At 40.3% G+C, this 26,943-nt stretch overlaps 6 protein-coding genes across 6 annotated transcripts; 1 reads left to right on the top strand and 5 right to left on the bottom strand.

The window, feature by feature from the left end:
• Nucleotides 1–282: 282 nt before the first annotated feature.
• Nucleotides 283–3,886, bottom strand: bub3 (BUB3 mitotic checkpoint protein). The gene is made up of 8 exons (XM_029527988.1): nt 3,737–3,886; nt 2,828–3,022; nt 2,680–2,749; nt 2,404–2,555; nt 2,017–2,175; nt 1,661–1,838; nt 1,223–1,439; nt 283–667 (listed from the first exon to the last, which is right to left on the bottom strand). Exons 2-8 carry the CDS (start codon nt 3,020–3,022, stop codon nt 658–660), a joined length of 981 nt encoding a protein of 326 aa, XP_029383848.1. The 5' UTR covers nt 3,737–3,886; the 3' UTR covers nt 283–657.
• Nucleotides 3,887–5,560: 1,674 nt separating this feature from the next.
• hmx3b (H6 family homeobox 3b) lies at nt 5,561–6,794 on the bottom strand. The gene is made up of 2 exons (XM_029528080.1): nt 6,390–6,794; nt 5,561–6,153 (listed from the first exon to the last, which is right to left on the bottom strand). Exons 1-2 carry the CDS (start codon nt 6,667–6,669, stop codon nt 5,561–5,563), a joined length of 873 nt encoding a protein of 290 aa, XP_029383940.1. The 5' UTR covers nt 6,670–6,794.
• Nucleotides 6,795–9,213: 2,419 nt separating this feature from the next.
• On the bottom strand, nt 9,214–13,600 carry acadsb (acyl-CoA dehydrogenase short/branched chain). Its single transcript, XM_029527643.1, has 11 exons — nt 13,532–13,600; nt 13,080–13,242; nt 12,900–13,000; nt 12,611–12,817; nt 12,281–12,451; nt 11,807–11,932; nt 11,630–11,722; nt 11,452–11,541; nt 11,205–11,342; nt 10,782–10,881; nt 9,214–10,330 (listed from the first exon to the last, which is right to left on the bottom strand). Exons 1-11 carry the CDS (start codon nt 13,562–13,564, stop codon nt 10,254–10,256), a joined length of 1,299 nt encoding a protein of 432 aa, XP_029383503.1. The 5' UTR covers nt 13,565–13,600; the 3' UTR covers nt 9,214–10,253.
• A 256-nt stretch (nt 13,601–13,856) lies between these two features.
• LOC115059967 (zinc finger protein Pegasus-like) lies at nt 13,857–17,293 on the top strand. The gene is made up of 4 exons (XM_029527739.1): nt 13,857–13,990; nt 14,179–14,335; nt 14,422–14,610; nt 15,205–17,293. Exons 2-4 carry the CDS (start codon nt 14,200–14,202, stop codon nt 16,134–16,136), a joined length of 1,257 nt encoding a protein of 418 aa, XP_029383599.1. The 5' UTR covers nt 13,857–13,990; nt 14,179–14,199; the 3' UTR covers nt 16,137–17,293.
• On the bottom strand, nt 17,222–19,353 carry pstk (phosphoseryl-tRNA kinase). Its single transcript, XM_029527740.1, has 6 exons — nt 19,071–19,353; nt 18,533–18,788; nt 17,908–18,109; nt 17,752–17,827; nt 17,583–17,676; nt 17,222–17,498 (listed from the first exon to the last, which is right to left on the bottom strand). The coding sequence occupies exons 1-6, from the start codon at nt 19,287–19,289 to the stop codon at nt 17,281–17,283; spliced, it is 1,065 nt and encodes a 354-aa protein (XP_029383600.1). The 5' UTR covers nt 19,290–19,353; the 3' UTR covers nt 17,222–17,280.
• A 635-nt stretch (nt 19,354–19,988) lies between these two features.
• Nucleotides 19,989–26,529, bottom strand: adam9b (ADAM metallopeptidase domain 9b). Its single transcript, XM_029527787.1, has 22 exons — nt 26,380–26,529; nt 26,017–26,123; nt 25,854–25,930; nt 25,685–25,757; nt 25,532–25,608; nt 24,904–25,096; nt 24,728–24,790; nt 24,451–24,522; nt 24,149–24,318; nt 23,977–24,067; nt 23,362–23,492; nt 23,060–23,231; nt 22,628–22,717; nt 22,338–22,533; nt 22,118–22,226; nt 21,559–21,739; nt 21,298–21,384; nt 21,100–21,205; nt 20,865–20,994; nt 20,659–20,758; nt 20,486–20,517; nt 19,989–20,354 (listed from the first exon to the last, which is right to left on the bottom strand). Exons 1-22 carry the CDS (start codon nt 26,444–26,446, stop codon nt 20,228–20,230), a joined length of 2,451 nt encoding a protein of 816 aa, XP_029383647.1. The 5' UTR covers nt 26,447–26,529; the 3' UTR covers nt 19,989–20,227.
• Between the last annotated feature and the right edge of the window lie 414 nt (nt 26,530–26,943).

Raw genomic sequence — 26,943 nt, forward strand, 5'->3', positions numbered from 1 at the left:
AGTCCGTCAGGTGCAGGAGGTCACCCAGTTTAGTGGTTTTCTTCCAATTTCCCCCAGTAATAATGCAGGATCTGGTTTAGGGCACAGACCTCTGATGTCTATCAGCAAAGGTCATTGTCTGGGGGCAAGTGGAGCCCACGGCAAGACGAGTGGATCATCACTTTCCCTCAACACATCATCAAGAGAAGAACCTCTACTGCCCTGATGCATTCCGGGCATTTCTCAGGCTTTCTTCCGCAGGTAGAAAATGTGACGAATGATTGACTATGAACCAACTTGGACAAAATTTTCCTTTAATTATTGTCATAAAGCTTGCATGTTTTGAAAAACTGATCCAAAGACAGCTCGTGTGTCGTGTTAAAAAGTAGCCCCATCTAAAATGATCAGAAAATCCAGTCATGTCTGGTGACCATGCAAAAAATGCCATGAAGGTAATTTGTTTAAACAGTTGGTTGACGGAACATGAAACAATGAAATATTCAACAAGAGCTAGAAAGAAAAGAAGATTTTAACGAACATTACTTACAAAAAAGGAAAACAGCTGTACTGGAATCAAAAGAAATGACAAAAGATAGTAGTAATGATACACTGGATGCCAGCAGAAAACCCAAATGTGGTAAAGGGTTGATACGCAGAAGGAGCCATTCCAGAGCAGACTTAGGTTGACCTGTGAACCAAAAACAGAAGAGAGCAGATTCAATCAACGAAACAGTATCACTGAGCCAGCACATGTAAAGGAAATGATATCCTACTCGTTACACTCTGGATTTATGACTGAAGTTCAACACACTGTGCAAAAGCATCATTTATTCAACAAATCTTGTTGTTGCTCTTAATTAACGTGTTAAAGTTGTCTCTTTTTGTGGCATCAAATTTTACCACCTGGTTGCTACTAATTACTTAAAGCACTCATGTTTCCAGTTTCATGAAGGTAGTGTTTTTGGCTATAGGAGTGGATTGTATTGTACGTAGAATGGGTTTCTTTTCGTCTCAACACTGGGTGTATTAGGTGGACAGTTGCAGACTGGTGGAGGATTTTCAAGTTCTCATCTATGTATCTTTCAACTATCAACGGATATTGAAAAGTGGATGGACAGAGATACAGATCAGCATATGCTGCAGCTGGACGTGCTTCTTGTAAATACAGCTGCTCGTGGATGCAGTGAGTAGCAAACTGCCGTACTACGCATTACTGGGGACCACAGAGGTGAAGAGGACTCACTTGGGCTTGGTCTCGGCATCTGTAACTTGGCGGATGAAAATGGCATCCTCTGGGTGGCTGATGTCTCCCTTCTCATGCATGTAGGAAGAGGCGATAGCGAGCATGGTGCCATCGTTATTGAAGGCGAGCGAAGCGATGCTGGTTGGGTAACGGTGGAACTGACACAGACGCTTCTTGTTGAATGGGTCCCAGATGTTCACAAAGCCATCTGAACCACCTGGTGGAAGGAGAGCCTCAAGGTTAATGTAAAAAGACATGGGCTGTGTTCCTGCTGAGATATGGATCTGTAATAACAGTGTGTTCCACATGTAACCTTGGCAGATGAATACTAAAATGGTCACAGGTAAATTTTTGAGCTTTGTAAAAACTAATTGCAATTAATTACAGAAACAAATTAAGCATTTGCTTTTGCTCCGTGTACCAACTAGTCAAGCATACCTGTGGCAAAGGTGTTATGAACACTGTGAAATGAGATTGCATTGACAGGATAAACATGCTCAATTCCTTCCTCCTTGAGCCTGTGGCACTTGAAAGCGTACTTCTTTTTCTGAACCTCCTGGCTTGGGTCCAGGTACTCCACAGCTACACGTCCCTCGATTGAACTTAAGACGTAGCCCTTAAGCCAGAAAATATAATATTACCATCCAATCTCTTTACATTAACATGGGAAACTGTATTTACAACACAATATCCTACTAGGAGGAAAAGACAAGTTACCCAGTTTTAGTTATGTATCCTTAATCAGAAAATGCATATTTCAATTGATGAAAGGTGAGTTGTAATGAAAAGTGTACCTGTTTGTTAGGGAAGGCTCGAATGCAACGAGTCTGATACTTGAGGCTGGACTCTCTTCTTTGCTGTACGTAGCCCATATTTCTTAAATCCCACACCAGGACTCGTCTTCCAGCTGTGCCAACTATTAGCCTATCTCCAGCCACAGACAGGGTGTACACCTGTCAGAGATGAGAGATACAAATAACCAATTCTGGCTCTTATATCTAACAAGCATGTTCCCTTAGGCTTCAATGCACAACAACTCTTCATTTATAGTGTGTTGTGACACATTTGAACTTTACCCAAAAAAAAAAAAAAAAAAAAAAAAAAAGCGCAGCTCCTGCATTCCTTATATTTGCATAAACACAAATGAAACACTAAACATAGATGTCTTTCTTTTGCTCTACCTTTTCAGGCTGAGTAAAGGTGCCAGCATTGCAGGGTGTCCTTGGGTCCCACAGCCGAACTGATCTGTCCCAGCTCCCTGTTACCATGACATTAACCTCAGGGCAGTACTCCACACAACGAATAGGGGCATCATGTGTTCCAACTATTGTATCTGTGTAAGGAAAACATTATACAACAGAATATAAATAAATCCATTGAGCACATTAAATGCAGTTATGAAGATTTATGATCGTGTCTGAAAGGTTTCATCTGTGCGTAATGGGTTTTTGACATACCTTGGTCTGTGTTCAAATCGTGAGTTTTTAATTGTGCATCTAAACCTCCACTCCAAGAATGCGTTGGGTCCTGCAGGTAAAAGGAGAAAATGACTTCTCTGCTTTGACGTGGAAGTAAGGAACAAACATACAAATGACTGTTACCTACATAAAAAGCACAATCGAGAACTGGAGCGGTGTGCTGATACTTCATTCGCATGGTGTTGCCTCCAACATCATAGAGACGGACAGTGCAGTCCCATGAGGAAACCAGCAGGAACTGAGCTGTGCTGGGGCTGAACTTGACAGCAGAGATGCTGTCCTCTGGTCCCTGGTTCAGTTTGTACTCGTTCGATCCCGTCATCTGCAAAGATCAAAACAACCGAAAGTCAAGAGAGATTGCGTTTACAATACAACATTTTGTTTAATCCATGTCAATAACAGCACAAACAGAAGAACTGACGATCATCTATCACCATATAAAAGGTGAATTTATGTCTTGAGCGTTGATTTAATTACATTATTTTATAGATGCTGTCGTTTCAGGCACTTTCATTCTATTGTGCTGGTAACTGTGTTTCACCGTAAACAAACTGGCTGTTAGATTTATTATTTTCTGTACACAACTGATAATCCCTTAAACAGTTGAAAAGCTTAAACTGAAGAGAACAACACTCACTCGACTTTCAATTGGTCAAATTAAACCATTTTGGACTACATAGCAGTTTACAGCACAGCTGGGCTTGCTGTAAATGGATCAAATATAAATTGAATGCTTTTGGCTAATGGCTGGTGAGTATACGTTTAACGCCCGGTGATTCTCTGAAAATCATTGTTGATATTACCTTATTTCGGTGAACTGTGAATAAGCAGGCTAACACGTGGACCAACAGCTCCCCTGCTTGACAGTTACCAAACCAAATGAGAGCATTTGTTCTTTATTTCACAAAAACAGACCGAAAAGTTCCGTCACATCCAGCAATTACACCAAGCCCACATCTAGCTGCCACCGGTGTTTGCTAATAGTTGACACAAGGCGGACTATAAACCCCGGTGTTAGCCGTTTCCCCTCACTTACCGCTTCGGTTTGGTGCCGTTCAGACGATAATGGCTCTTTTGTGAAACCGTCCTAATTATTAATCCTCGATTTTGAGTGAAAATACAACATATAATACATCGGGAGGTAGCCCGCTAGCAAGGGTGGCTAAGAGACGCTAACTCCACTCTAAGCACGCCAAACGTTCTAGTTGACGCTGATTGGCTGAAATCACGGTTCAAATTCCCGCCGGCGATGTGATTGGTTGATTTACCTGAGCTTGTATTTCCGTTGCCTCGGCCCAGGTCACATGACAGAGATCTCTCTCTCTCTCTCTCTCTCTCTCTCTCGCTCTCTCTCTGTCTCTCTCCCTCCCCTTAACATTTAATAGGATGGAAAGTGTTTTCTGAATATTTCTGTTTTGTGATCTAAATTACTACACTAAAATATAAAAAAGCCACACTGATGTGGTCTAAAAATACTATTTATGGTGATATAGGCACGTTGGTTGATTCTGCTTTGGTAACACTGCTAATTTGTGATTTGAAAACAAACAGGTCTATGATTTTATAAAATAATCTATTATAGGCCAGCAGGTATTGTAAATGTATTTTTAGATCGCTTCTCAGACGGCACTAAAAAGAAAAATAACGTTTTCTTCCATTAATAAATAAATAAATAAATGATTTTGAATCTTGCAAAATTTATCAAAAAGCAAAAAAGCCTGACTCTCCTTTTCTGCCCACCCTACTTCAGCCAAAAGGTTTTAATCATCACCGTTTGTTGCCTACAAATGAAGAAAATATTGGGGAATAAATGTCAACATGCTCTTTATACTCTTTACCATCTTCACAAAAAATGTAAGCAAATGCTTTTGTAATTGAAGCCCATGCAGTCATTAGATAAGAAAAAAGTGCATCATTATTGAACTATTAAAATGCAAAGGACCATAGCCTCACAGTTTCTTAATATATCGCTGAAGTAATTTAAAACAGATCACGCCATCCTCACAAATGACTAAACACCAAGATTTTTAGGACTTGACGAAAATCAATCATCCGTTCCCTGTGAGAATAATCACGATGAAGATGAAGGATACATTCTTTTTGCAACGAAATCTTTACTGAGTGTAAGACCATATAATATACAGAATTTCAATAACAATATCAGAGGAAAACCATACAAAAAACAGAGGCTATTTTTGGCTCTTTCATGGCTTTGAAATTACCGGTAAAACACTGCATCATTGAAACAATTGCCTCTACACCTGCAGCTTTTCGGGATTTTTTTTTTTTTTTTAAGGATCACATGATTGTCCTCACTAATACAAAGAGAAAAGGATAGCTTCTTTTTCTGTAAAAGTGAACTATATGGGTGACAAGGGCTGGTAGCCTAATGTGAAGCTAACAGTATTGCACAATATTGAAAAATATCAAAATATTAAATTCCACATTTTTAGCTACAAACACTGACACGATTCTCTGTAAAATACATATAGACGGTCAACCCTGTTGAAAGCAAGTATTTTATTTTAATGGAATACATGAAAATATATTTAGCTTGTCAAAAAAAATCCACCAATATTAATATTAATAATAATCATCATTAACATTTTCGGCTATCCATCAGCAAATCTTCCGGGGCTGAAATAGGGACTGTATCTTGCTCAAGGACACATCAGCAGAATAAAGGATAATAATAATAATAATAATAATAATAATAATAATAATAATATGACCTAGCATTGTGTTCATTTAATCTACAAAATATACAAAATTGTTTTGTTGTTGTTTTGTTTTTTGTTTTCTCACTGGAGGTCAATCTCATTTAAAAACCTATTTACAGCTGATGATCTCACAGTCTGTGTTAAACAGGCCTCAGCAGCGGGACCGGGTGGGAATAGTACATGTGGTGAGGGAAAGCCACGAGTGACTGGCTGCCCGGTGAGTTTGCAGCGGGGCCCCCGGTGGACTCCGGGGCTCCGTTCTCATGGTAAAGTATGGGGACCCGCACAATCCTCTGCGCCGCCGCATGGCTCAGGTTGGCCGCCTCCAGCTCGGCGGCCAGCTGCCTTTTCCACTTATTCCTCCGGTTCTGAAACCAGATCTTCACCTGCGTCTCCGTCAGGTGCAGGGACGCGGCCAGGCCGGCCCTCTCGGAGCTGCTCAGGTAGCGCTTGATGTCGAAGGTGGACTCCAGCTGGAAGACCTGACTCCTGGAAAACACCGTGCGCGTCTTCTTCTTCCGGCAGGGCTTCTTGTCGGTGTCCAGCTCGTCCGTCTTTCTCCTCCACTCCTCCGCCTGATCTGCTTCTTTCTTTGGCTCCTCCGCGTCACTTTCGTCCAGCGCGATATCGTCGTCTGCGCTTTCCTCTTTGACATCTTGGTCACTTTTTTGGAGATCGGGGGAGCGCCTGTCCGGTGCCGGAGATGCCTCCCTCAGACTGGCCTTCTCGGAGCCTACAGGAGTATACAGATATTTTCCACTTTACAAAACTAATTCTCTAAACCATTCACCTCAAGTATTTCATTGTGTTCACCTTTTTAAAAATATTTATTTACAAACTTACTTGGACTATTTCTAATAAACCAATATCCTAAAAAAATGGCAACAGGCCTCTTTCTGCCCAGTCTAAATTCAGATTTTAACAAACCTTCCAGTTTCTATCTGCAGAGAGAAAGTGCATAACATTTACCCCCGGTCCTCAGGTGGGCTCCAAGGGTGTATGGGTACCACCAGGTGGACGCTCTTTCCAAATACTGTCCTGATAGTCCAATTCTCTGTGTGGGCAGCTCAAATCGAGGGAGAGACAGTTCACCGAGCCGAGAGAAGAAGCTGCCCTCAAACACTCCTTTGGACGAGCCGAAGAAGCTTTTCGGCTTCGTGGGTTTGTCTTCGATGTTCAGCAGGTTCTTTATGGAGAACGGCGAGTCCTTCGAGGGTTGGCGAGTCTCTTGCGCATCAGAGTCTGCCATCACCGTTTATTGTCCGATGTGGATCACCATCAAAAACTTGTCAAAGAGGGGGGGGGGACAACGCCTTTAAAATAGTCAGACCGCCTTGGTTTATGGTTTGTGTTCAAGTCGTATCATAAAAATGGTAAAATCTCACGGAGTCGCGTCCACCTCCGGAGGATGATCAAGGCGAGAGCGCACAGATCGCTGCGTCAAACTCACGCCCGGATTGTAATGATGAAATAAAAGATGCCATCCGAGTTAAAACGCGCTCGGTCTCTGCTATTGGGCAGGTACAATAGCAAATGGGGTTTGAGATGAGACCGCTGGAGGGGTGGAGGGGGGGCGGCTGTGACGAGAATAGACTTAAAAGGGAGGAAAAAAAAAGGGCCGCGCAAGCGTTTTGGCTTTGAGTTTAACGGGTACACACTTATCATCCAATTAAACTAAAGAGGAATACGTCTCAAGGTTTTTGGGGCGTGCCCGAGACCGCAATCACCGGTCAGTAAATGGAATAAATGATCCAGAGATTATCACACATCAGGGCAGAGCTGAGCAGCTTGGCCTTGGCACAAATATTTACCGAATTACGCAGAAATTTTACGCATTAATGTGCGCCACCGACAAATATAGCAAGTAAGAGAGTCGCCTGATGATCAGGGGACTTGCATTTAAAATGTCATTTTATATGAACTTGTTATTGGAAAAAGAATGATTTATTGATACTCACAATATTTACGTGCTGAAGCTGTTGTCGAGCTCTGTGATCTGCTGAGGCTCAACCTGTCACTCATCTGTTGCATTTCAAGCTTCCTCCGGTGGGTCTTAGTGGAACAGGACAGCAATACGCTCTGTACATTTCACCTGGACCGGAGCTCATTGACTTCAGTGTAATTTTATTAGTCGGGAAGTGCTACAGGCAGACATCAAAATGAAGGCTTGCCATTGTGATAAAGGCTTTTCAAATCAGCTTTGTACAAAAGCCTGCAGACCTACAATGGCAGCAGGTAGTTGAATGCACAAAACCGGGCTTGTTTCTGTCACGTTACAATAATTCAATGCAGCAGACCACAATTGTATGTGTGAAATCAGACATTTATATGGTTGAGTGTGGTCAGACTGGAAGAAAATAAGGGCTGAAAATGAGCAAGCAGAAGAAATATCCTTTGTGTTTGTGCTTTTAGACCGAAGTAAAATTACATATTCAGATGCAAAGCAATGAGGGATCGTGGACTTTTGGATCCCACATCTGGCCTGTGCAATGCGATCTGCATCATCAAACAAATCTGTCACTGATAAACACCCACATGAAAGAAATTATGTCATTCCAGGCCTTCGATGAAAAGGAACCTCAGTATTTAGATTTAAATTTGGATGAAAACTCTCTCTTAAATGCTGATCAACGGCTATAAATTAAGAAAATATGCATTTGAGTTTCATAATTTAAACCAAACTTGAGGCAGATACAGAAAACTAATCAAACAAATTGAATTTGCTCAACCTACAAACATACAGCCTATCCTTTTGGTTCATGGAGCGCTCTCCAGCTCTAAAGGACAACACTGTGTTTTGTGAAAAGCTACTTGAATCCCTGCATAATTAGAGGTCTCATAGCTGTGCTAAAGACGGGGGTGGAGAAAAAGGCCAGTGGAGCTGCGTTTGCTGATTCAAAGTGAAAAGCTGATAGCTGTGTTTTCATCAGATTATGTTTATTAAGCAGGGGCTCCTTGAATAGACAATAACAAGTCAGAGTGGACCAGAGGGGAAAACAAAGTACACTCAATCAATGATGCAAACGCAGGCCTGTTTCCCCTTCTCAGTTTTGTTGTTTAAGTGATTTTGGAAATGTCTGGTGTTGTTAATCAGATATGAAAGAATATGTTTCTGAGCATTGTGACGCAACAGCATAGTATTATAATTATCTTCAGATTTAGTGGAAACGTTAAGGTTTTTAGCTCATTACATCACAAAGAACAGACCGATTTATGTTAAATAGCCTGTTTTCTCAGTTCTGATCACCCAAACTTAATTATTCTTCTTAAGCAGCTCAGTATTTAGGTTTCTTGAACTGGATATGATGGCGGTTGAGTATAATGTGGGTTCATTTTTCTCTTTACTTTCAAATGCTGAAATAATTGAAAACTGCTTTTGGACCAAATGTCAACAGTCATCACAACACAGAATTAAACAAGAGATTACATTTTCTTTGTACCATATCAACTAAATCTAATGACCAATAAAACGTGACTTCGATGTGGAGTGCTTTGTCAAAATAATCTATTTTTAATGCAACCCTCTTTTATTTTATAGCCCAGCTTTTCTTTTTTTTCCCCAGTAATTTGTTAGTTACAGGCTTTTCAGAGTCACTTTTCAATGAGAAGAATATATTTCTTATTTCCATGTTAAGGCAAAGTTAATTATCTTTAAGGAACCAATTACATAATCTCATAGTTAATGTAGCAAACAGACTGTTATCCGTTGACTTTGTGTATATCATAAATTCCAGCATTTTTTAACTAATCTTTTTAAACCAATGCTAACATTGTAGGATTATTGGCTGTTTTCCCCCCCAAGTACTTAAGATAATTAATTGATGAATTTGTTGTTGTTAGAGAAACCTTGCATATGGCATTTATATTTTTAAGAGGTCATGGGCCTGTATATTTGGACACAGCTTGTCTATTTTGTGTAAAATAATACACCTAATTTAACAGCATGTTGGCTACAGAAATGTAATCAATCTCACCTGTACAGTGATCAGTGAGGCAATTATGCGAGACAAGCTCTTTTCATCTGAAGCACCGGCATAATTAAATTGATATAAAATATCATTAGAGGTGACAGGCTGTTATGAGATGTGGTAATTGACTGCTCTCTCAGTGGGAGGCTAGTCCTCTCACAGTGTTGCTGTCAGTCTGGCCAATGCTCCCATCTAGTGTCACAACTTGGTACTAATTCTGAGTGCGTTGTCGCCCCACTCAGTAAAAATTACACCGATTGTACCATGGTATCTTTTGCATTTATTCATTTCCTCAATCATTGATAGATCACTCTTAAAATCTTTATGATATGAAATAGTGTTCTTGTTTTGCCAGTAAGGCACTGTACTGTATAGAGCATTTTTTACAATCCACCTGCTTGGTGTTAAAAAACTGTGTTATGATTCTTATTGATTGAGTCATCGATCTCAGTGATATGGGATGTTCTGAATGCACTGAAACATTCATATTGTTCAGTTATTCCCTGTCATATTACAAAACATGGATGTATTTTCATCAATCATTCTATCAGTAAGCAGAAAGGCAAACATATGGGCATAATGTACGTATAAAGATGCTGTGATACTTATTGATTTTCTAAAATACATTAGAGCAACTTCAACCTCAAGGAGAACTATAACTATATTAAATACTTGTATAACTATCAAATTAACTCAGTAACATCGATAGTGACAAATACTTTACATGTGTACAAGATGGAAAGGCAAAAACAACTCTAGGGAACAGCAAATATGCTGCTGCATTTATCCCACCAAAGTCAGTTGAGGAAAAGAACATGGAGTGAAACAAACCAGAGAGCAATATGCCAGACGCCATCAGATGGTTTCAGTGGTCGTACTCCTTATCAATAAACTTGGCCAGGGTGGATAGTTGGATGTTTGTTGTGCCCTCATAAATGGTGCCTGCACATGAATACAAAACAAAGCGTTAGAAGTTTATGAAATAATTATTAAAAAGATGTTGATTTTGTGATATTCCTCTGCACACTACACAAATCAGAAGACAAAGGATCATTTTGTTGGTACTCCAGCTGTAGAATTGTGGAGCCAGAATGGAGGTGATGAAAGAGAAAGTGACATTTTGCCCTGGCAAGCTCCATTGGCTGTGTGTTGTTGTAATGGCACTCTCAGAGGGGAATTCCAACGGAGTCTGATTTCAGCCACTGCTATCAGCCCGTCTCTCCACCCCACCGTAGTCCAATCACAAACAGCTACACCTGACCTTCCTGCAGCCCTTGTGAGCTGTGTCCTTTTCCACAGTGTAGCTTCAGAAACCTAAACCACCTCTAATCTAAACAGCAGCAGAAGCAGCAGGGAGCAAACACTAGTCGATGTAATGTCTAGTTACACTCACCAATTTTACAGTCTCTGTAGAATTTTTCTATGGGGTAGTCTTTGGTGAAGCCCACTCCTCCCATCCATTCAATGCACTTAGATGTGGTTAGGGTTGCAACCTGAGGAAGATGAAAAAGAACAGTTAAATGACTTTAACTAGGAAGATCCTTCACTGAGGTTAAAAATATCTAGGATCATAGTTATACAACTATATATAAAACACGAAAGACAAACATTAAAAAATGATTCAATCAATGACAATATTCAAAGCTTAGTGACATCAATTAGATCAGAAAAGTATGTACGACTTCTAAGAATCAATTCTTGACTACTAAATGCATTGGATCATGACACAGATAATCCATCCTAGAATTATAACTAAAGAAATGCTTGGAAACAATATCCTTATGTTGAACTGTGGTGAAGGCGTCGGGAAGCTCACCTCTGCAGCGAAGTATTTAGCCATGCAGGCCTCCTTAATGAAAGGTTTTCCGGCTTCCTTCAGACGAGCGGCATTGTACGTCAGCAGCCGAGCAGCTTCAATCTGTGTCGCCACGTGGGCAATTTGGTGCTGCAGGCCCTGGAATACAAGAGTACCATCACAACATACAAGTAAGCAGTCTTTGAACACGCTGGCAACCATCTTATTATGAATAATCCCAAACATGTATCGGAGAGAAGATCTTAACCTGGAAGTCAAATATGCGTTTTCCAAACTGCACCCTCTGTCTGGTGTAAGGGATGGTGTGGTCGAAGCAACCCTGTGCCAGTCCAAGCATCTGAAATACACAAAGACAAAATAAGATCCAGAATAAAGCACAATAAGCTTGTTTTAAATCCCTTAAGTGAGAATGTGTCTTGGTTTACCTGACTTGCAATCCCTATTCGGCCCTCATTCAACATTCCAATGGCATACTTGTACCCATGACCGACCTGACCCAAAATATTCTTCTCTGGTACCTACATCAGTAAGTACACAGTTATGAAATGTCACAGTTTTTTTCCTCACTCATCTGGTACACAGGAAAGCGTTTAGTTTGGTACCTTGACATTGTCGAAGTTCAGTGGGCAGGTGGAGGATGCACGCAGACCAAGCTTGTTTTCCTTTTTGCAAATCTCAAGACCCTCAGTGTCCCGGTCTACGATGAAACAAGTGATGCCTCTGTAACCCTTTCAAAAAAAGTAAATTAGTAAAATATATTGATAATTAAATAGAGCTATTAGAGTTATTTTTAAACAATGATCCATTTCAGTTGTTTTTCAAGCACTAAGAATTTGACTTTAATGCTTTATTATATGATAAATCAATTGACATATTTTTACTTATTTTTCTTCACTTCACTTTGTTTCATATCATTTCAAACAAAATGATGTGCACATTATTCTATGATAAATTATTTTATTCAAAGGAGATTAAGTATTTTTACATTAAGATCTTTCCTGGAGAAATAATGAATATAAATTAATGAGTTGTATATATTGTCTGAAAACATGCATCCTGACAAAGACTTTACTCACATTAGAGGGGTCCACATTGGCCATTACCAGAAATACACCTGCATGTTCTGCATTACTAATCCACATCTTGGATCCATTGATGATGTAATAGTCCTTGTGCTTTTCAGCACGAGTCTTCAGAGAAAAGGCGTCGCTCCCTGACTCTGCTTCAGAGAGGCAGAAGCTCCCAACCTAAGAGACATGAGAACCGGTGCATGAGGAAGAATAGGAAAATTATGTTTCATAATCGTAGTTGGTCAGCTATTACATCTTCACCCGAAGGTTACAACAGAAGAGCCACAGGGAAAAATTAAGTGTTTTATACTCAGCACGGAATTTCAAATTGCTCACCATGTCAGTTGACAGTCGGCTGAGGTACTTCTCTTTCTGAACTGGAGTGCCCAGGTTGGCAAACAGTGTGTTGATCAATGTGTTCTGGATGTCACAGAGCACAGCCACAGAGGGATCCACCTTCGCCAACTCCTCAATGACCAGAATGGAAGAGAAGAATGTAGAACCGGTGCCGCCATATTCTGGATCAATCTCAATACCCATGAGCTGTGAAAAGTCAAAATCAGAGTCACCACTTGCTCTGATTTAAACACACATCTATTGTTTTACAACTAAATGAATTACATACACCCTGCTCAAAGAGAGATTTGATCACTTCCTCATCCATGGCAGAATTTTCATCCATCTTTGACACCAATGGAGCGATGCGCTCTTGTGCATATTTCTTCACTGTCAAACAACAAGACACATGTTTTAGGGTTTTAGATATTCCTCTCTCCAGCTGTCAGCAGCAGGAGGAGCAGCTCACCTGCCTCCCTCATCATGCTCTCCTCCTCTGAGTACGTCTGCAGGGGGGGGAAAGAAACAGCTGCAGGAGCCTGATCTGCAGCCCTGTCTGCTGCAGGCCTGGTGATCAGGCTCCTCCATCCGGCCTGGAAGGTCCCCCGTGGTCGAGAGATCTGCCTGCAAGACTACCAGCAGGACAGAGAGCAGGTTAACAGAACAATAAGAGAGCCGTGTCACTGATGGCACAAGTCAAAAATACCAAACGATTCGTTTGAAATGGGCAGCCATTTTAAAGTTATTGATTAAACCAGTTTGTTTGTTTTATTGGTGCTAGCCGTCGGTTGGCTAGCAAAGTTACGTAGGCAAGAGGCAGACAGGTTACTCAATAAGGAACTAAAGCAGTGGGACATATGTTGAAATCAGCACAGAAACTCTGAAAATGTACACAAACATGACCATATTATGGAGCCTCACCTGAGAGAAAATCCTGATCAACGGGGCAGCCATACTTTGTTACGAAAGGTTTACATGCTGCCTTCAAGGACTCTGGTCCGGGCCGAATTTTACGCTTGTCTAATAACCACGAGCAGCAATAACGAGGTGAACTGTCGTGAAAGTTGCAATTTTTGTGTAGTTATATATGTTTTTGTGGATTCGAATAAAAATAAACAGGTTACACTGGAAGTGTATTGGCTTTCTCTGGTGTAAGAAGCGTTTTTGAGACTCGACTGTATAAGCGTATTAGATTCTATTTTTCCTGACGGCACGGGAAGGCAGCTGGTACGTTTCGGGTATACACGGAAGACAGAGGTGTCCGAAAACGGAAGCAGTCAGTCCTTCACCTGGCAACGATTGTCTCCGACTGTCCATCCCCCAGGATCAGTTTTCTCCTTTTCTTTCAGCTTAACGATGATGTCTCTCGGTTTCTGAAAGGTAAGCCGTGGACTTGGGTAGATTTGGTGTGAAACTATCGCTGTTAGCTCGCGTTAGCACTGTTGGTAACACCTAAGGAGCTAACGTTTTGTTGTTGTTTTTTTTTTTAATGGGCAGCTAGTTGTGTTAGCTGCTGTTGGCTATCAGCTGTCAAATGTGAAAGCTCAGCTGTTGACTCTTGCCCTCAGGTTCAACACAGATAGGGGAAAATGGAAGAGATTAAGACCGAGCCTGTGGATTTTGTGAAGGAATTTCAGGAATACCTGACACAGCAAACCCAACATGTCAACATGATCTCGGGCTCTGTTTGCGGAGAAAAGGAGGCAGTGGAGCCGATTCAAAGCGGTGGGAAAGTCGCACGGTGAATGATAAAGCATCGTGTCTCTTGAGCACTGATGAAGATGTTAAAGACATGCTGTGTTTGTTTGTAGCCGCACCCAGAAGTGAGCAGAACGGTCTGGACCCTCCGTCTGTGGAGGTGAGCCTGTCCACGGAGGACGGGTCGGACGTGCAGATGGACGGCCTGGAGAGGACCTGCGACGGAAAGTACAAGTGCAGCTACTGCAGCTATGCCAACAAGGGCATGGCTCGATTGATAGAGCACATCCGCATCCACACAGGTGAGTGTTTACACTGCTGTCATCCACTAATCCCGCACCATGTCCAGACCCTAAAACATGTTACATAGCTGCAATTCACCATGAATCACTACCATCATATATATCAGCAAATGTATGTTCTGTCACAGAAGTTTTAGATCAGTGGGGTGGATTAGTGTTTTTATTAAAAAAAAAAAGTCCAGCTAAGTTTTTCCCTGGTCCCAGCTTCTTTTGTCATTTATAAATAACAATAAAAACAGTAACATTGTATAACAATCAGGATAATAGGTTAAAGCTTTAAACTGAAAAGCCACACACCTGGGGCAAGTATGTGGGCATTTCTAATACAAATAAAATGACACTCGATGCCAAGCACGTGTGTCTAAATAATTAGTGAAAAGACAACAGTTTTGGTTTCAGCTCCAGTTATGGTGTGAATTGCATTAAGTAGGCCAATAACGATGAATATCCCATGACTATCTATTGCTGTATTGCTGTCCCTTGTGCTGCACACATGCAATTTCTTATTTATCGCCCCATTGCTATTTATTCCTTCACAGGAGAATATTTAATGCCAACTAACTGCATTTATTTCCTCCCCTGATTATCACCCAGGAGAAAAGCCTCACCGCTGCCAACTGTGCCCGTTTGCTTCAGCGTACGAGCGCCACTTAGAAGCTCACATGCGGTCACACACGGGGGAGAAGCCGTACAAGTGTGACCTCTGCGCCTTCCGTTGTAGTGACCGCAGCAACCTCTCTCACCATCGTCGCCGCCGCCACAAACTTCTGCCCACGAGGGTTGCCCGGTCTCCTTTCTCTAATAAAAGAATGTTGAGTGCCTTGCAGAAGAGGACCGGATCACTGGGCTTCAGCAGACGATTGCTCATTAATTTCAACCCCCCTCCCATGGTGATGCAAAAATCGGATTATCTGAATGACTTGTCTCACAAGATCCACCACCATTTGAATGGCAATGAGTTTAAGAACCTCCCCAAGGTGGATGATACTCCCAGTTGCAACAGGGGCACTAACGGTTTGACGTTTAATAACCCACTGGACCAGCTGTCTACACTTGCTGGCCAGTTGGCCGACCTTCACCCTGAGTCCCAGACTCCTGCATCTCCAGACAGGGAGTCCTTAAAAGACGAGAAGCCCATTCTCATACATCAGGTGTCAAGTGAACAGGTTGTAGTATGTTCAAACGCAGTACAGACATCACCATCTAAAAAAGAATCTCCCACCTCAGGCCATGGCTCTTGCAGTCCTGTTCCTGGCCTTGGTTTCGTCAACAACATGAACACTCTCACTGCGAGCGTAAGCAACAGCCAGCCGAGCACACCCACCCTCACCCTAGCTGCACCAGATTCACAACTCTTGCATAAATGCCAGCATTGTGATATTCACTTTTCTGACAATATTCTCTACACCGTTCACATGGGCTGTCATGGCTATGAGCATCCATTCCAGTGCAACATCTGTGGACACATGTGCATAGACAAATATGACTTTGCATGCCATTTTGCACGTGGTCAACATAAAAAATGAAACACGTGGAGACATAGACCCTTGTGTTTTCAGTATTTTGCTTGAGCAGTGCTTAAACGCACTGACACTGATTCATATCTTTAATTTTTCACTATTTTACACTCATTACACACATCTATATTTTTTTCCTTACAGCCTCACATTGCTGTCAACTTTGAGCCTTTCATAATCATGCTGAATGGACAAAACTATAGGCACATCTTACAGTACGAATAGTGACTCACCAGGGTTTCACTGTAGAAAGGCAGCTACATATGGAGCAGTTCAAGTGAAAGGTACATTTACAGTATTTAAAAATGGCACAACCTTCACCTGCTCTGTATTCAACGCAGGACTATGTCAACTGTCTGTGTGTGTATATATATATATATATATATATAGATTTTTTTTTTTTTTCAATTTTATTATATTCCAAAGTTACTATCTCACTTTATTTATGGACTTCTAAGAGAGTGAGTAAAGTGGGATGTTAAAAGGCTGATGGCGTAATGATGCATTTTCTGCCCAAAATTGAAGTTTATGTCCAGATAGACTGATTATAATTCTTGTTTGTTGTTCTATTTATTTATTCATACCTCACTCATTAGACTGTAGTTTGTGTCCGACCAAATTAGTCATTATTTTAGACTCATTTAGATTAGATTTTGGTATTCTTTTTCCCTTGTATTTTTTTTTTTTTACTTAAATATACATTCAATCTTTTTCTACAGATATTTATAAACTGTCAAGTAACTTTGTGACACAATATGTATAAAATTTTAATAGCCAAGTCTCATTTATGTAGTAGCTGATGTTGAGGCCCGGTAAAGATCCAAGGTAATGGTGTGATGATGTAATGTGAAATAATGTTACTTCTTTTTTTAAGTAGTGGTTTTGGATCTTGTGATAGTCTTGGTTTAAGGTAATAGATTGGTGAACCAGTATGTGATTAACCTTTTATGGTTGAGAGGGGAAGACTGAAATTAAAATCATGTACATGGCCTCTGCATTGTGGCTTATGTTGAATTTTGGCTTGTTTTATTTACCCAAATAATTTGCTGCAATTTTTCACTAAATGAAGAGTGACTAAACATAAAAGGTACATTACATTTACATTTTATTAAACACAAATTACACACATTCACGTATAATTAAAAATAAAAAGTCATTTATGGTCATTTATGATTCTGTGCAAGATTTCCTTTTTCTCATGGTCAAAAACAGCCACTGCTTTTTTCACCACATGTTCCACATCGAGGTCCTCTTCTTGAGTGAAAGATGTTTGCTGAAGTATCTGTTTTTTAAAGTTCTGAAGAAATGTTGTCTTGGATTCATTTAGCTGAGTGGCCACTGACCTCATGTGTTCAGAGGATACTTGATTTTCTGAAGATAAGGAGACAATAGTGTCATTATGTAGAGCTGCAAATGACAGAGATGTGTGGAATATTACTGAAACTCTCAGCTGACCTCGGGCAGTTTTCATGGCTTCAGAGATCAGGCGTCGACAGGCCTGGTCAGCCTGGTGAACCACACTAGTAGCACATTTCTGGCGGTCAGCTTCCTGCATAGGGAAGATTACATAACATTACAATTCTGCATGCTGCAGTTGCACAAATTCATCTTAACAGTGACACACCTTTTGTTCAATATTGTCTTCTACAGGGTTCAGTGGGTTGTTTAGTGCAGAAGAGATCAAGTCCATCACTCTGTTGCTGAAGACAAGCCACAGAGTCAACAATTTAATACCTGATTAGCACACTGAAGTATTTAGTATTGTATTCTGCTTGCTTACATGCCAGATTTGGATAAATTCTCTGTAGTGTTGAGCAAAATGCTGTTTTTCTCCCATGGGTTCTTCTGTGGGTTTGGAGACTCCAAACGCTTCACCATCTCCAAAATCACCTCAGTGGGAATGGGCTGGGGCCTGTTCTGATTTCTGATGATACAGGACTCCAATTCACAGTGTAGATACACCTGACAGAACCCCAGTGAACCTGCAGAGACAGCCAAACAAAGCAATCTGACCAAATGGCATGAGAACATATTTAAGGATATATTTTCCATAGTGTATTGAAGGTTTTTCAGATTTCTAGTCATTAAATCAGCCACCAGCAACAGGAACATTAACACAAAGTTACTTGGAACCTGAAATGACTGCACATTTGCCACTGAAACACATACGTAAAAATTGTATATTCTTCTCATGCAACACAGTGGCTCTTGGAAGAGACTCCAAACTTCCCAGATTAAAAAGCTTTAAGTGATTTGAGATTATGCCTCCCACTTTGCTTAAAAATTGCGGTTTGACATATGAAAAGTAATATAAGTGCTAAAAAAAGGCAAAACTACATGTGCTACACCTCCTGTAAAAACTTAACTCTGGGGCTTATTCTGTGTGCTGAAACCAGACTGCTTACATTTTCTGGCAAGCTGACACACTTCATATCTCATGCTTTGATAGTAGAAGTTGTCATCCAGTAGAAAGACAAGTGGTTTCTGGTCAGGCCCAGAGTGGTCCAAAGCTTCAGGCCGCAGCAGATCTTGGATGCATTGTTCCCACACACCACCATTGATCTGGCATTTGACTGGCAGCTCTGCCACCACTGCAGGTTTCATGAAGAACCGCTCAATGCACTGCAACACGACCTGTCTGTGCAACTTCCATTCAGTGGGCTGATAAGAGAAAGAAATGTCTCCAGTCAAAAAAATAAAAAACTGTGTTGAAAGTATGAAAGTGAATTTATTTCTTCGGGGCTCACAGCCAAATAATAAAAACAGTACTTATGGTGATGTGGATTCTAATTGGGAATAAATATGATCTAAGTGACTATTTGCTCTAAGAATTGTAAGAAATAATGGTAATAACAACAGTGCATGAGATCCCAGAGTTCACAAGTACAAACCCAAATCTCATCACTGTCATGAATGGTGTTGGCATCACTCAGTTGTTATTACCGCATCATGCAGTGAGACTCGGTCCTCCACAGTTCTGCTCTGAAAAGCCCGATCCGGAATCAGGTCGTCGTACGGGACCACGGTGGCCCTCCACCCGGACTCTGCGGCGGTGCGGAGGACCGTCCGGGCCAGGGTGGACTTCCCGGCCGCAGGAAGCCCGCAGAGGACGCACAGACAAGCCGGAGCCGCACCGACATCCGCAGTCTTTTCTCCTGCCATGCCTTACCGGGGAGCCGCTTCAGAGCTCCGCGTTTTAATTTAAAAAGCCGCCATGGATGGTCGTTGTTTACTTCCGCTTTCGAGACGAGAGGGAAATCACGTGACTTTCAGTTTTCCATAATCCTTTCAGAATAAAGGAGCATCAGGCTTAAACAGGCGGAGGAGAAAATGTAATGAAATTAGGAAATAGTAGTCTCCTCATAATTAGGTAAGAGAAAATGTGTCAATAATTATTGTAATCAGTGTATTAATGATAAAATAGTCTGGAAAGTGAAATGCCGTTTAATATATTGATTTCTACTGATCACTTTTCCTTCAATTCTTCTGATAATCATTTTATATTTAAGAATTTCATCATCATAATTTTATAAAAATTACTTTCAGATATTAGGCCTTAACCATTCTAATCATATGTGTGTCCATCTGATTGACATTGCTGTGTGAGAATGCGGCAGAGGAGAATCAGCGTCTTGTACTTAGATAAAACTATGTTAAGATAAGCAGCAAAATATAGATAAAATTACATTATAGGGCTTACATTTACAGAGGAAGTACAGAAGCATTGTCAGCCTTCCAATACACATATAATAAACAAATGTTGCAAGACATGATTTTATTAGAATCAACATCCATTTCATCAAAATTCACAAAATCTTAAATACTTTTTTAGAAATTGAAAAAAAAAAAAAAAACACCCCCCCAAAACCCTAAATAGACATAAAAAAGACTCCTTTTGTTACATTTGCTGTGCTAAAATTAGAAAGAATTAATACAAATATACATATTCCACTAAATATTTACACATTTAGCAGCCTCATCCATCACAATGACACTGCAGACAAACTGTGAAAGGTGCCGGTAAATTGTTAAAATTCTCTTCATAAGGTGTAAAATGGTTGTAAACTTCATACATACAAATGTTTGTGATAAAAAGAACATCAATTCAATGGCTGCTTGGGAGGAATTGGTCTGGGGACTCCAGGGCCCTGCCTTGGAGGTGGTTGATGTGGGGCAGGGATAGTGCTTGTAGCTGTATTCCAGTCATTCACTTCTCCATACCTGGAACTGACAGGTTTTGCAGACATTCAACAAGTCAAACAGGTCTACAAATGCAGTGAACACCCTGCTGCCTCTGAATTGGTGAGGGCAATAGGGGTCGAAAATTAAGAAATTAAGAAGATTAAATCAATTCTTACCCAGAAACTGGAGTAGCAGGTAGATTTCCAGGCTAGAAATAAGAAAGAAATTTTACCTTGTGGTTTCTTTTACATAACAAAAAAGAAAAAACCCAACAACCAGATTTTAAAACTGCAAAGTAAACATTGCACAGCTTTCCCTGCAGTGATGACAAGATTAGAAAAAGATTTACCCTTTCAGGTGGAGACTGTGCTCGAAACTGTGTCGGGAGACTTGTATTATCATTTGTGTTTGTCTGTCTGTTTGCATTTCCATTTTGAGCATAATTTGATCTGTAAAAAAAAGTAAAAACAGACAACAACAAAAAAACGTCATCGACTTTCCATCAAAATATAAATACACAGATGTCTATCAATTGTTTTAATGTGTCTGAATTACTTTCGCTTTCTTTTCAGGCAGACGTTTAAGGTATCTCTCTTAAAGACATAGAGAAGTGCCAGAATGACAACAACCAGAAGAGGAACCACCAACAGAAAGAATATCAATAGGCCATTCCTGAGCGAGTAATCTGTAGTCAGATCAGATGGGAAAAAAAGAACTTATTCATTATATGTATTAGATTACATTTCAATTTGTCTTGAAAAGTAAAACAATAGGAGAACTTGAAACCCACCTATTTGAGCTGGACCACTGTTTATGCTGCCTCCTCGTCCTGCCTTGTCACAGTTGGGTGGAGCCCACCCATTATCACAGTGGCAGTTCCCTTGGTCATTACATACCTAGACAAGTAATTATATCAGCAAAGTCAGATCTTTTTTTTTTTTTTTTTTTTAAACAGTTGATAACAGAGGCAAGGAAAATGTAATTTTACCCCTCTGCCATTGCACGTTCTCTGGGCATCACAATTCAAATCAGGCAAGAGCGTTGAGGCATTTACACACTGGAAATTAAGGCAGGCCTGAAAAAGAAGACGTAGAAGTTATAATGCTATTAGAAATGCCAATCAGTGTCGTCTTTTCCATTTTCACTTTGGCGGTACTTTTCAGAAAACAGAAAGTTGTTCCTCGTTACATTCCTTCTCTCTGATGTGCACATTTCTCAAAACACCTCGCAGTTTTCAAAGTCTGCTCACCTTTCCTTGACTACAAGGGCTGCCAGTGTTCACATAAGCAGGATCGAGCACATCTGTGCCGAGGTTGAAATCTGCATTAATGCAGCGTGACCCTTGGACGATTTGGATGCTGACTTTGGCACCACTCGGAGGTTTGTTGACGTCCACGTTAGCACACTGCACCTTTCCACACATGGCGTTACTGCAGTGCAGATTCAAGGGAAAATGTTTAGTATAAGACAGAGAGAATAATAAACCTAAACTGTCCTTCAACTCACAAAGCATTGCATCACATAATTTTGTTTAAATTAATCCACAGCGATGAAAGATTGTAAAGCTGGTTCCATAAGAGTCTACTTAGCCCAACTCTGTTGAAAGGATTGATGGTATTATTTATCAAGAGAAAATTGAAAATCTTAAATTTGACCCAGATAGTTTCAATAGCTGGGCTTTGTGCTGTGTCTCGTAATAAATGATTAAGCCATCCACCCCTGTGAACTTGATCCTGACTGTAACATGACCGCTGCTACAACCCCTTCCTTACAAGTTTCACAGTTCTTATGGATCCATGAGTACTTACGCCACAGCACATTTGATGAAACCTGAATTGGTGATGCCACAATTCCCAAATGCGTCTCCTTGAATATTTGCATGTTGAAAACAAATATCTGATGCCTTTGTTGCCTCGTCTGCCCAAGACAAAAATAATAACACTAATTCCAAGAGAAGTAAAGTTATATCTGATTACTATCTCCTGTGAGACTGTTGATTGGATTAACCACAGTCATAACTGAATGTACCTGATGCAAAGAGATGCTTGCACTGAAAATCATATGTCTGGCATCTTCCCTCAAAGCAGTATGCAGTATTGCTTTGGCAAGGCAGGCCATCCATCATATAGTAGTCATCGGGACAGAATGCCCTCTCACCATCACAGTATTCAGGAAGGTCACAGGTATTGACAGACTCTCTGCATGGCGTTCCAGACACTGTGATCTAAAAAAAACAATTACATACCACAAGAAATATTCTTAAGGGAAAAGGTTGCCCTTTGCCTTATCGGAATTTACTTTCTTTACTCAGTGCCAACCTGACAGTTTACACAGCACTCCCCCTGAGCACAGGCAGCCCCACGTGTTAAACGGCAAGTGGCAGCATCACAGCATTTATTATCGCATTCCTGTAAGAAATTAAATACTTATCAAAGACAAAAAAAGTAATAAAAAAGAATTCAACACAACCAGAATAATTCAAACTCTAAACTCATTAAGTTTGTAGCATAAGATTCATTCAGAAATGTTCGTCTTGATTAGGAATCGACCACAGAATTGTTTCGGCGTGTATAAGCTATGTGTGTATAAGTTATCATGTATTCATTCACATTTACTGGTTGTTACATCTAAAATACCTGTGTGAAAGCAGGTCTTCCCGTTCAAAAAACACATCCAGTACTGCCTGTTACATTACATGACGACAGTGTTAAAAAAATAAATGCACAACAATCAGGAAGACAGCACTTCACCTCTGGTGTGCCACAGTCACACTGCTCTCCTTTTTCCAGTCGGCCATTGCCACATTTGGAAGAGCTGACCACATCTGATGGGGAGGGCTGGTTCTTCAGACACATGCCTCCTCCACGGAGGATCAGGTTTTCAAAGTCCATTGCACTGCAACTGCTGAAAGTGGTGGAACCACTACAGGGTGACAGATTAAGCTATTAATCGAACTGTCTATTTACAAAGCCCTCACATAACAAAATAATAATAGAAAATAATCATAGGGTTTCTTCTTATTATTCCTTGATACGTGTTTATAGTATTGTACCTAACAGTGGCTGCCATGACGCAGGGTCCTCCTTCACAAGAACAGCGGCCGTTGTCATGACTCATACCCAGGTTGTGTCCCATCTCGTGTGCCACAATAGCAGAGACACGAATCAGGTCGTCGTTGCTGAACTGTGAAAACACACCAAAGACACTTTGTGCTAATATATTCGCAGTAGTTTATATACTTAAATATATTACTCTTGATGAGAAACAAAGTTACTAGTCAAAAATATTATAATCTTAGATAAAACAAAAATATTTCTTCTGTTGTGATGAAAAATGGCATTTTGCTTGATTTCATTAATTGCCAGTGTGGAAATACGGCCTCCAATTGTTCAATTACATCATCTGAAATGAAGATGAAGCTCTAGGTGGATTATGTAGACGGGTGTAGTTATTTCAGCTATACTACCTTACATGAGTAAAAAACAGTGTCCTATCAGACACTAAGAGATGCCTCGTCATGCAGCTTATGATAGACACTGTCGTCTAGTCTGTTTGAAAATGAGCTTCACTTAAAAAGCGTCCATAAATAATGCAGACAGTATCAGTTTCTACACAAAAGCTCATATAGGTATCAACTGTTGTTGGAAATGAAAGGAGTTTAACTAACCACATTGATTCCCCCAGAGGTCGCCACAGAGCAGACGGAGCCCACGAAGGCCATACCTAACACACCTCCATTGTATGGTGTTGGCCGACCACTGAGAAAGGGACACATATTTAATCTGTCCTCTGATGGCATCTTACTACTCAAAAAAAGACAAAGGACAGACATTACTTACACAAGGAGTTGACCAATGTCATGTCTGGTCTTTGGTAGTAGAGTTTTCTTCCTCCACTGAACAAAAGTCCCCAAAACATCTCCCGCAGACCCTTCCACACTGAATGGATTACCGTCCTTAAAGATTTCCAGGCCAACCAACACGACACGGATATTTAGCTGCTTGTAATACTAGAGGAAAAGAGAAAAGAAAATCAGAGTATTTCATAGCATAGCACAGCAATATCACAGAAACACAGTTATAATTAATACAAATTTAACAGTTGTTTTTTTTAAATTTAAAAACAACATAAAAAAACTCACACCATCAAGTATGTTAGCTATTTCCACCAACTCTTCTCGGACCGCTGTCTCATTTCTGTTCCTGAAATTGTACTGTGAATACAAAAAAATATGTATTCATTTTCAGTTGTAAAGTTAGATCAGACCTGTAAATGCTTTTGACAGTGTAATCCAAAGCACAAGAGAAGCCATGCAACATTTTTTGCAGGATGTCAATGAGTCACTTCACATTTGCAGGTCGTGGATGAGTCAGCAAATTTATAGTTAACACTAAAGAATAGTAGTAACATACACCCACCCTAAGATTGTCGGCAACCAGCACCAACTCCACATAGCTGGTTTGCGGTAAATTGCGCTTCATCTATTAAATGAGGAAACAAAAGAATGAGGAAAAGTTCTCACTGAAAAGCCTCAGCCACTTTCCAGAATATGCTCACACTAAATGATAACAGTCAATGAAGGGAGCATCCTAACCCTAAGCAGTGAGGTCAGAGAGTGGCCAGGTTCAAAGGGTTCGTGGTTTTGTCCTGAAGAAGTCTCATGGACAACCCCACAAGTGACAGGCTCAGACTGAATGTCCTTCAGTAGGTACAGAAGGTGCTCATTGGTGGCAGACTGTGGCACAGGCTCAAGTCCATAGGTCTCATTTCCAAAGATGATCAGGCCCCTATAGAGAAGCAGCACACAGCAGATGTACCATATGATATATATTTTTATATATTAGACATATGCCATGACTTTACATGAAATAATGAGCATGAAGGATACAGTTTGGAAAAAAATGTTGAAAATTGTCCACATTTACTATAAGGCTGTGCTTTGGCCTCTGTAGTCTTTAAATCAATGTCACATGTTAATGAGGAAATGACCTATTATTGCTCACTGGTAAATAACAATTTGGAAACTATAAGTTAAAGGTTATGAAGTCTGGGTTAAAAACTTTAGCCTTAAAGTATTAATTTTACAGCAAAATATGATTACATGACAACTGAACATAATCATTACATTGTGATCACAGAATCAGGGCCAAAATCCAGCTCCAGTTATTATCAAAAAAGGGAATAAGGAATGAGAACAGAATAACAATAGAAAATAGTCAAACCTGAGGCCAGAGCACGTACTAAGCGCCACCAGTGAATCTTCGTAACCGTCAACTGTTCCGTGGTAATAGCAATGCACCTGAGAGACAGGAAGTGCAACCACATTAAAAAGCTTAAGTTTTAGCAGACGCCACACTCTGAAACGGTCAACTTACATGTTGTTTGACTGATGAGCTGTGGTTGCCAGTTGTGATGTGTGAATACTGAAGGCTTGGGTGTAAAAAATCTCTGACAGGAAGAGAAAAAAAAATGTGCTGGACACTGAATCAGAATTACTAATGGGAATATGTAGTACTATACAAGTATTAAACGAACTGTACATACCTGTTAATTTTTAGATGAAGCAGGAGCTTTCTGTTGCCTATGGTGATTGCATATGATATCCTCTCCTCTTCAGCGTTCTGAGATAGGTTAATATAAAGCATTATTACATGTTGTCTTATAAACATCACTTCAAAATGTTATTTCATCATGACTGTAAACCAACCTGTTCTGACTGTGGCAACTTGTTGACACTCCTTATTCGTCTGTAAACCAGCTCAGGATTTACAACGGAGTACTTGGAAAGTTTTGATGTAAGCCCACTTAAAATGTCTGAAAGGTGTATTCACAGTAAAACAATAGGTTCAGGTTAATAGTAAACTCTGGCTAATCGGCAGCTCACAAGAAGAGAGAATATACTGAGGAACATCCAAGCTTGTCCTTTTGACTTGATTCATCCCTGAGCCGTAATTACATCGTTTAAAAACACAGATAAATTAATTATAAAACTCCGACTCGTCTCCAGCATAAAAAAAGAAAGTAAAACAAGGTTTGTTTCAAAGGACTACCCAAATCAGACGACCCTCACCTCTGTTGTCAATCATAGAAATGCAACAAAGCAAGACACCGACACATAAGACGTATTTTCTGCCCATGGTCCAAGTTATCCTGTGTGTTTGGAGATCTTGATTGACTCGCGGTGCGTCCACAAGTAATGATTTCGAGTTTTTGCCCTTTCGCTTCCTTGTGGTCAAAGCAGGCGCATCCTTGCAATGGGCGTGGCTTAAGACAGGTGAGGAACACGGTTTAAACAAACAAAATGCAAAAGTGGATTGATAAGTGTGTAAATATTTGTGAGCGGATTTGACGCACAGGTATAGGAATAAGAATCCTGAATCCTGTTCTGCAAGTGTTTACTGGCAGTAAACAATACTTGCATGTTAGTTTCAACAATATGTAATTTCTCTTGTCATTTAAATAAATAATAAATTAATAAATAAATAAATTAAATAATAAATATATATCAAAATAACGTTTAAATACATTAATAAGCATATTAGTTTCTTAATTTAAACATTATCGGCTTTGCCAGCAGCATTTTGAGATATCGCGGTATTTTCGCACTTGTGACGTCACGCCAAACCCCGGAAAT

The sequence above is a fragment of the Echeneis naucrates genome, chromosome 19 (genome assembly GCF_900963305.1).
Source record: "Echeneis naucrates chromosome 19, fEcheNa1.1, whole genome shotgun sequence".
NCBI classification, from domain to species: Eukaryota; Metazoa; Chordata; class Actinopteri; order Carangiformes; family Echeneidae; genus Echeneis; species Echeneis naucrates.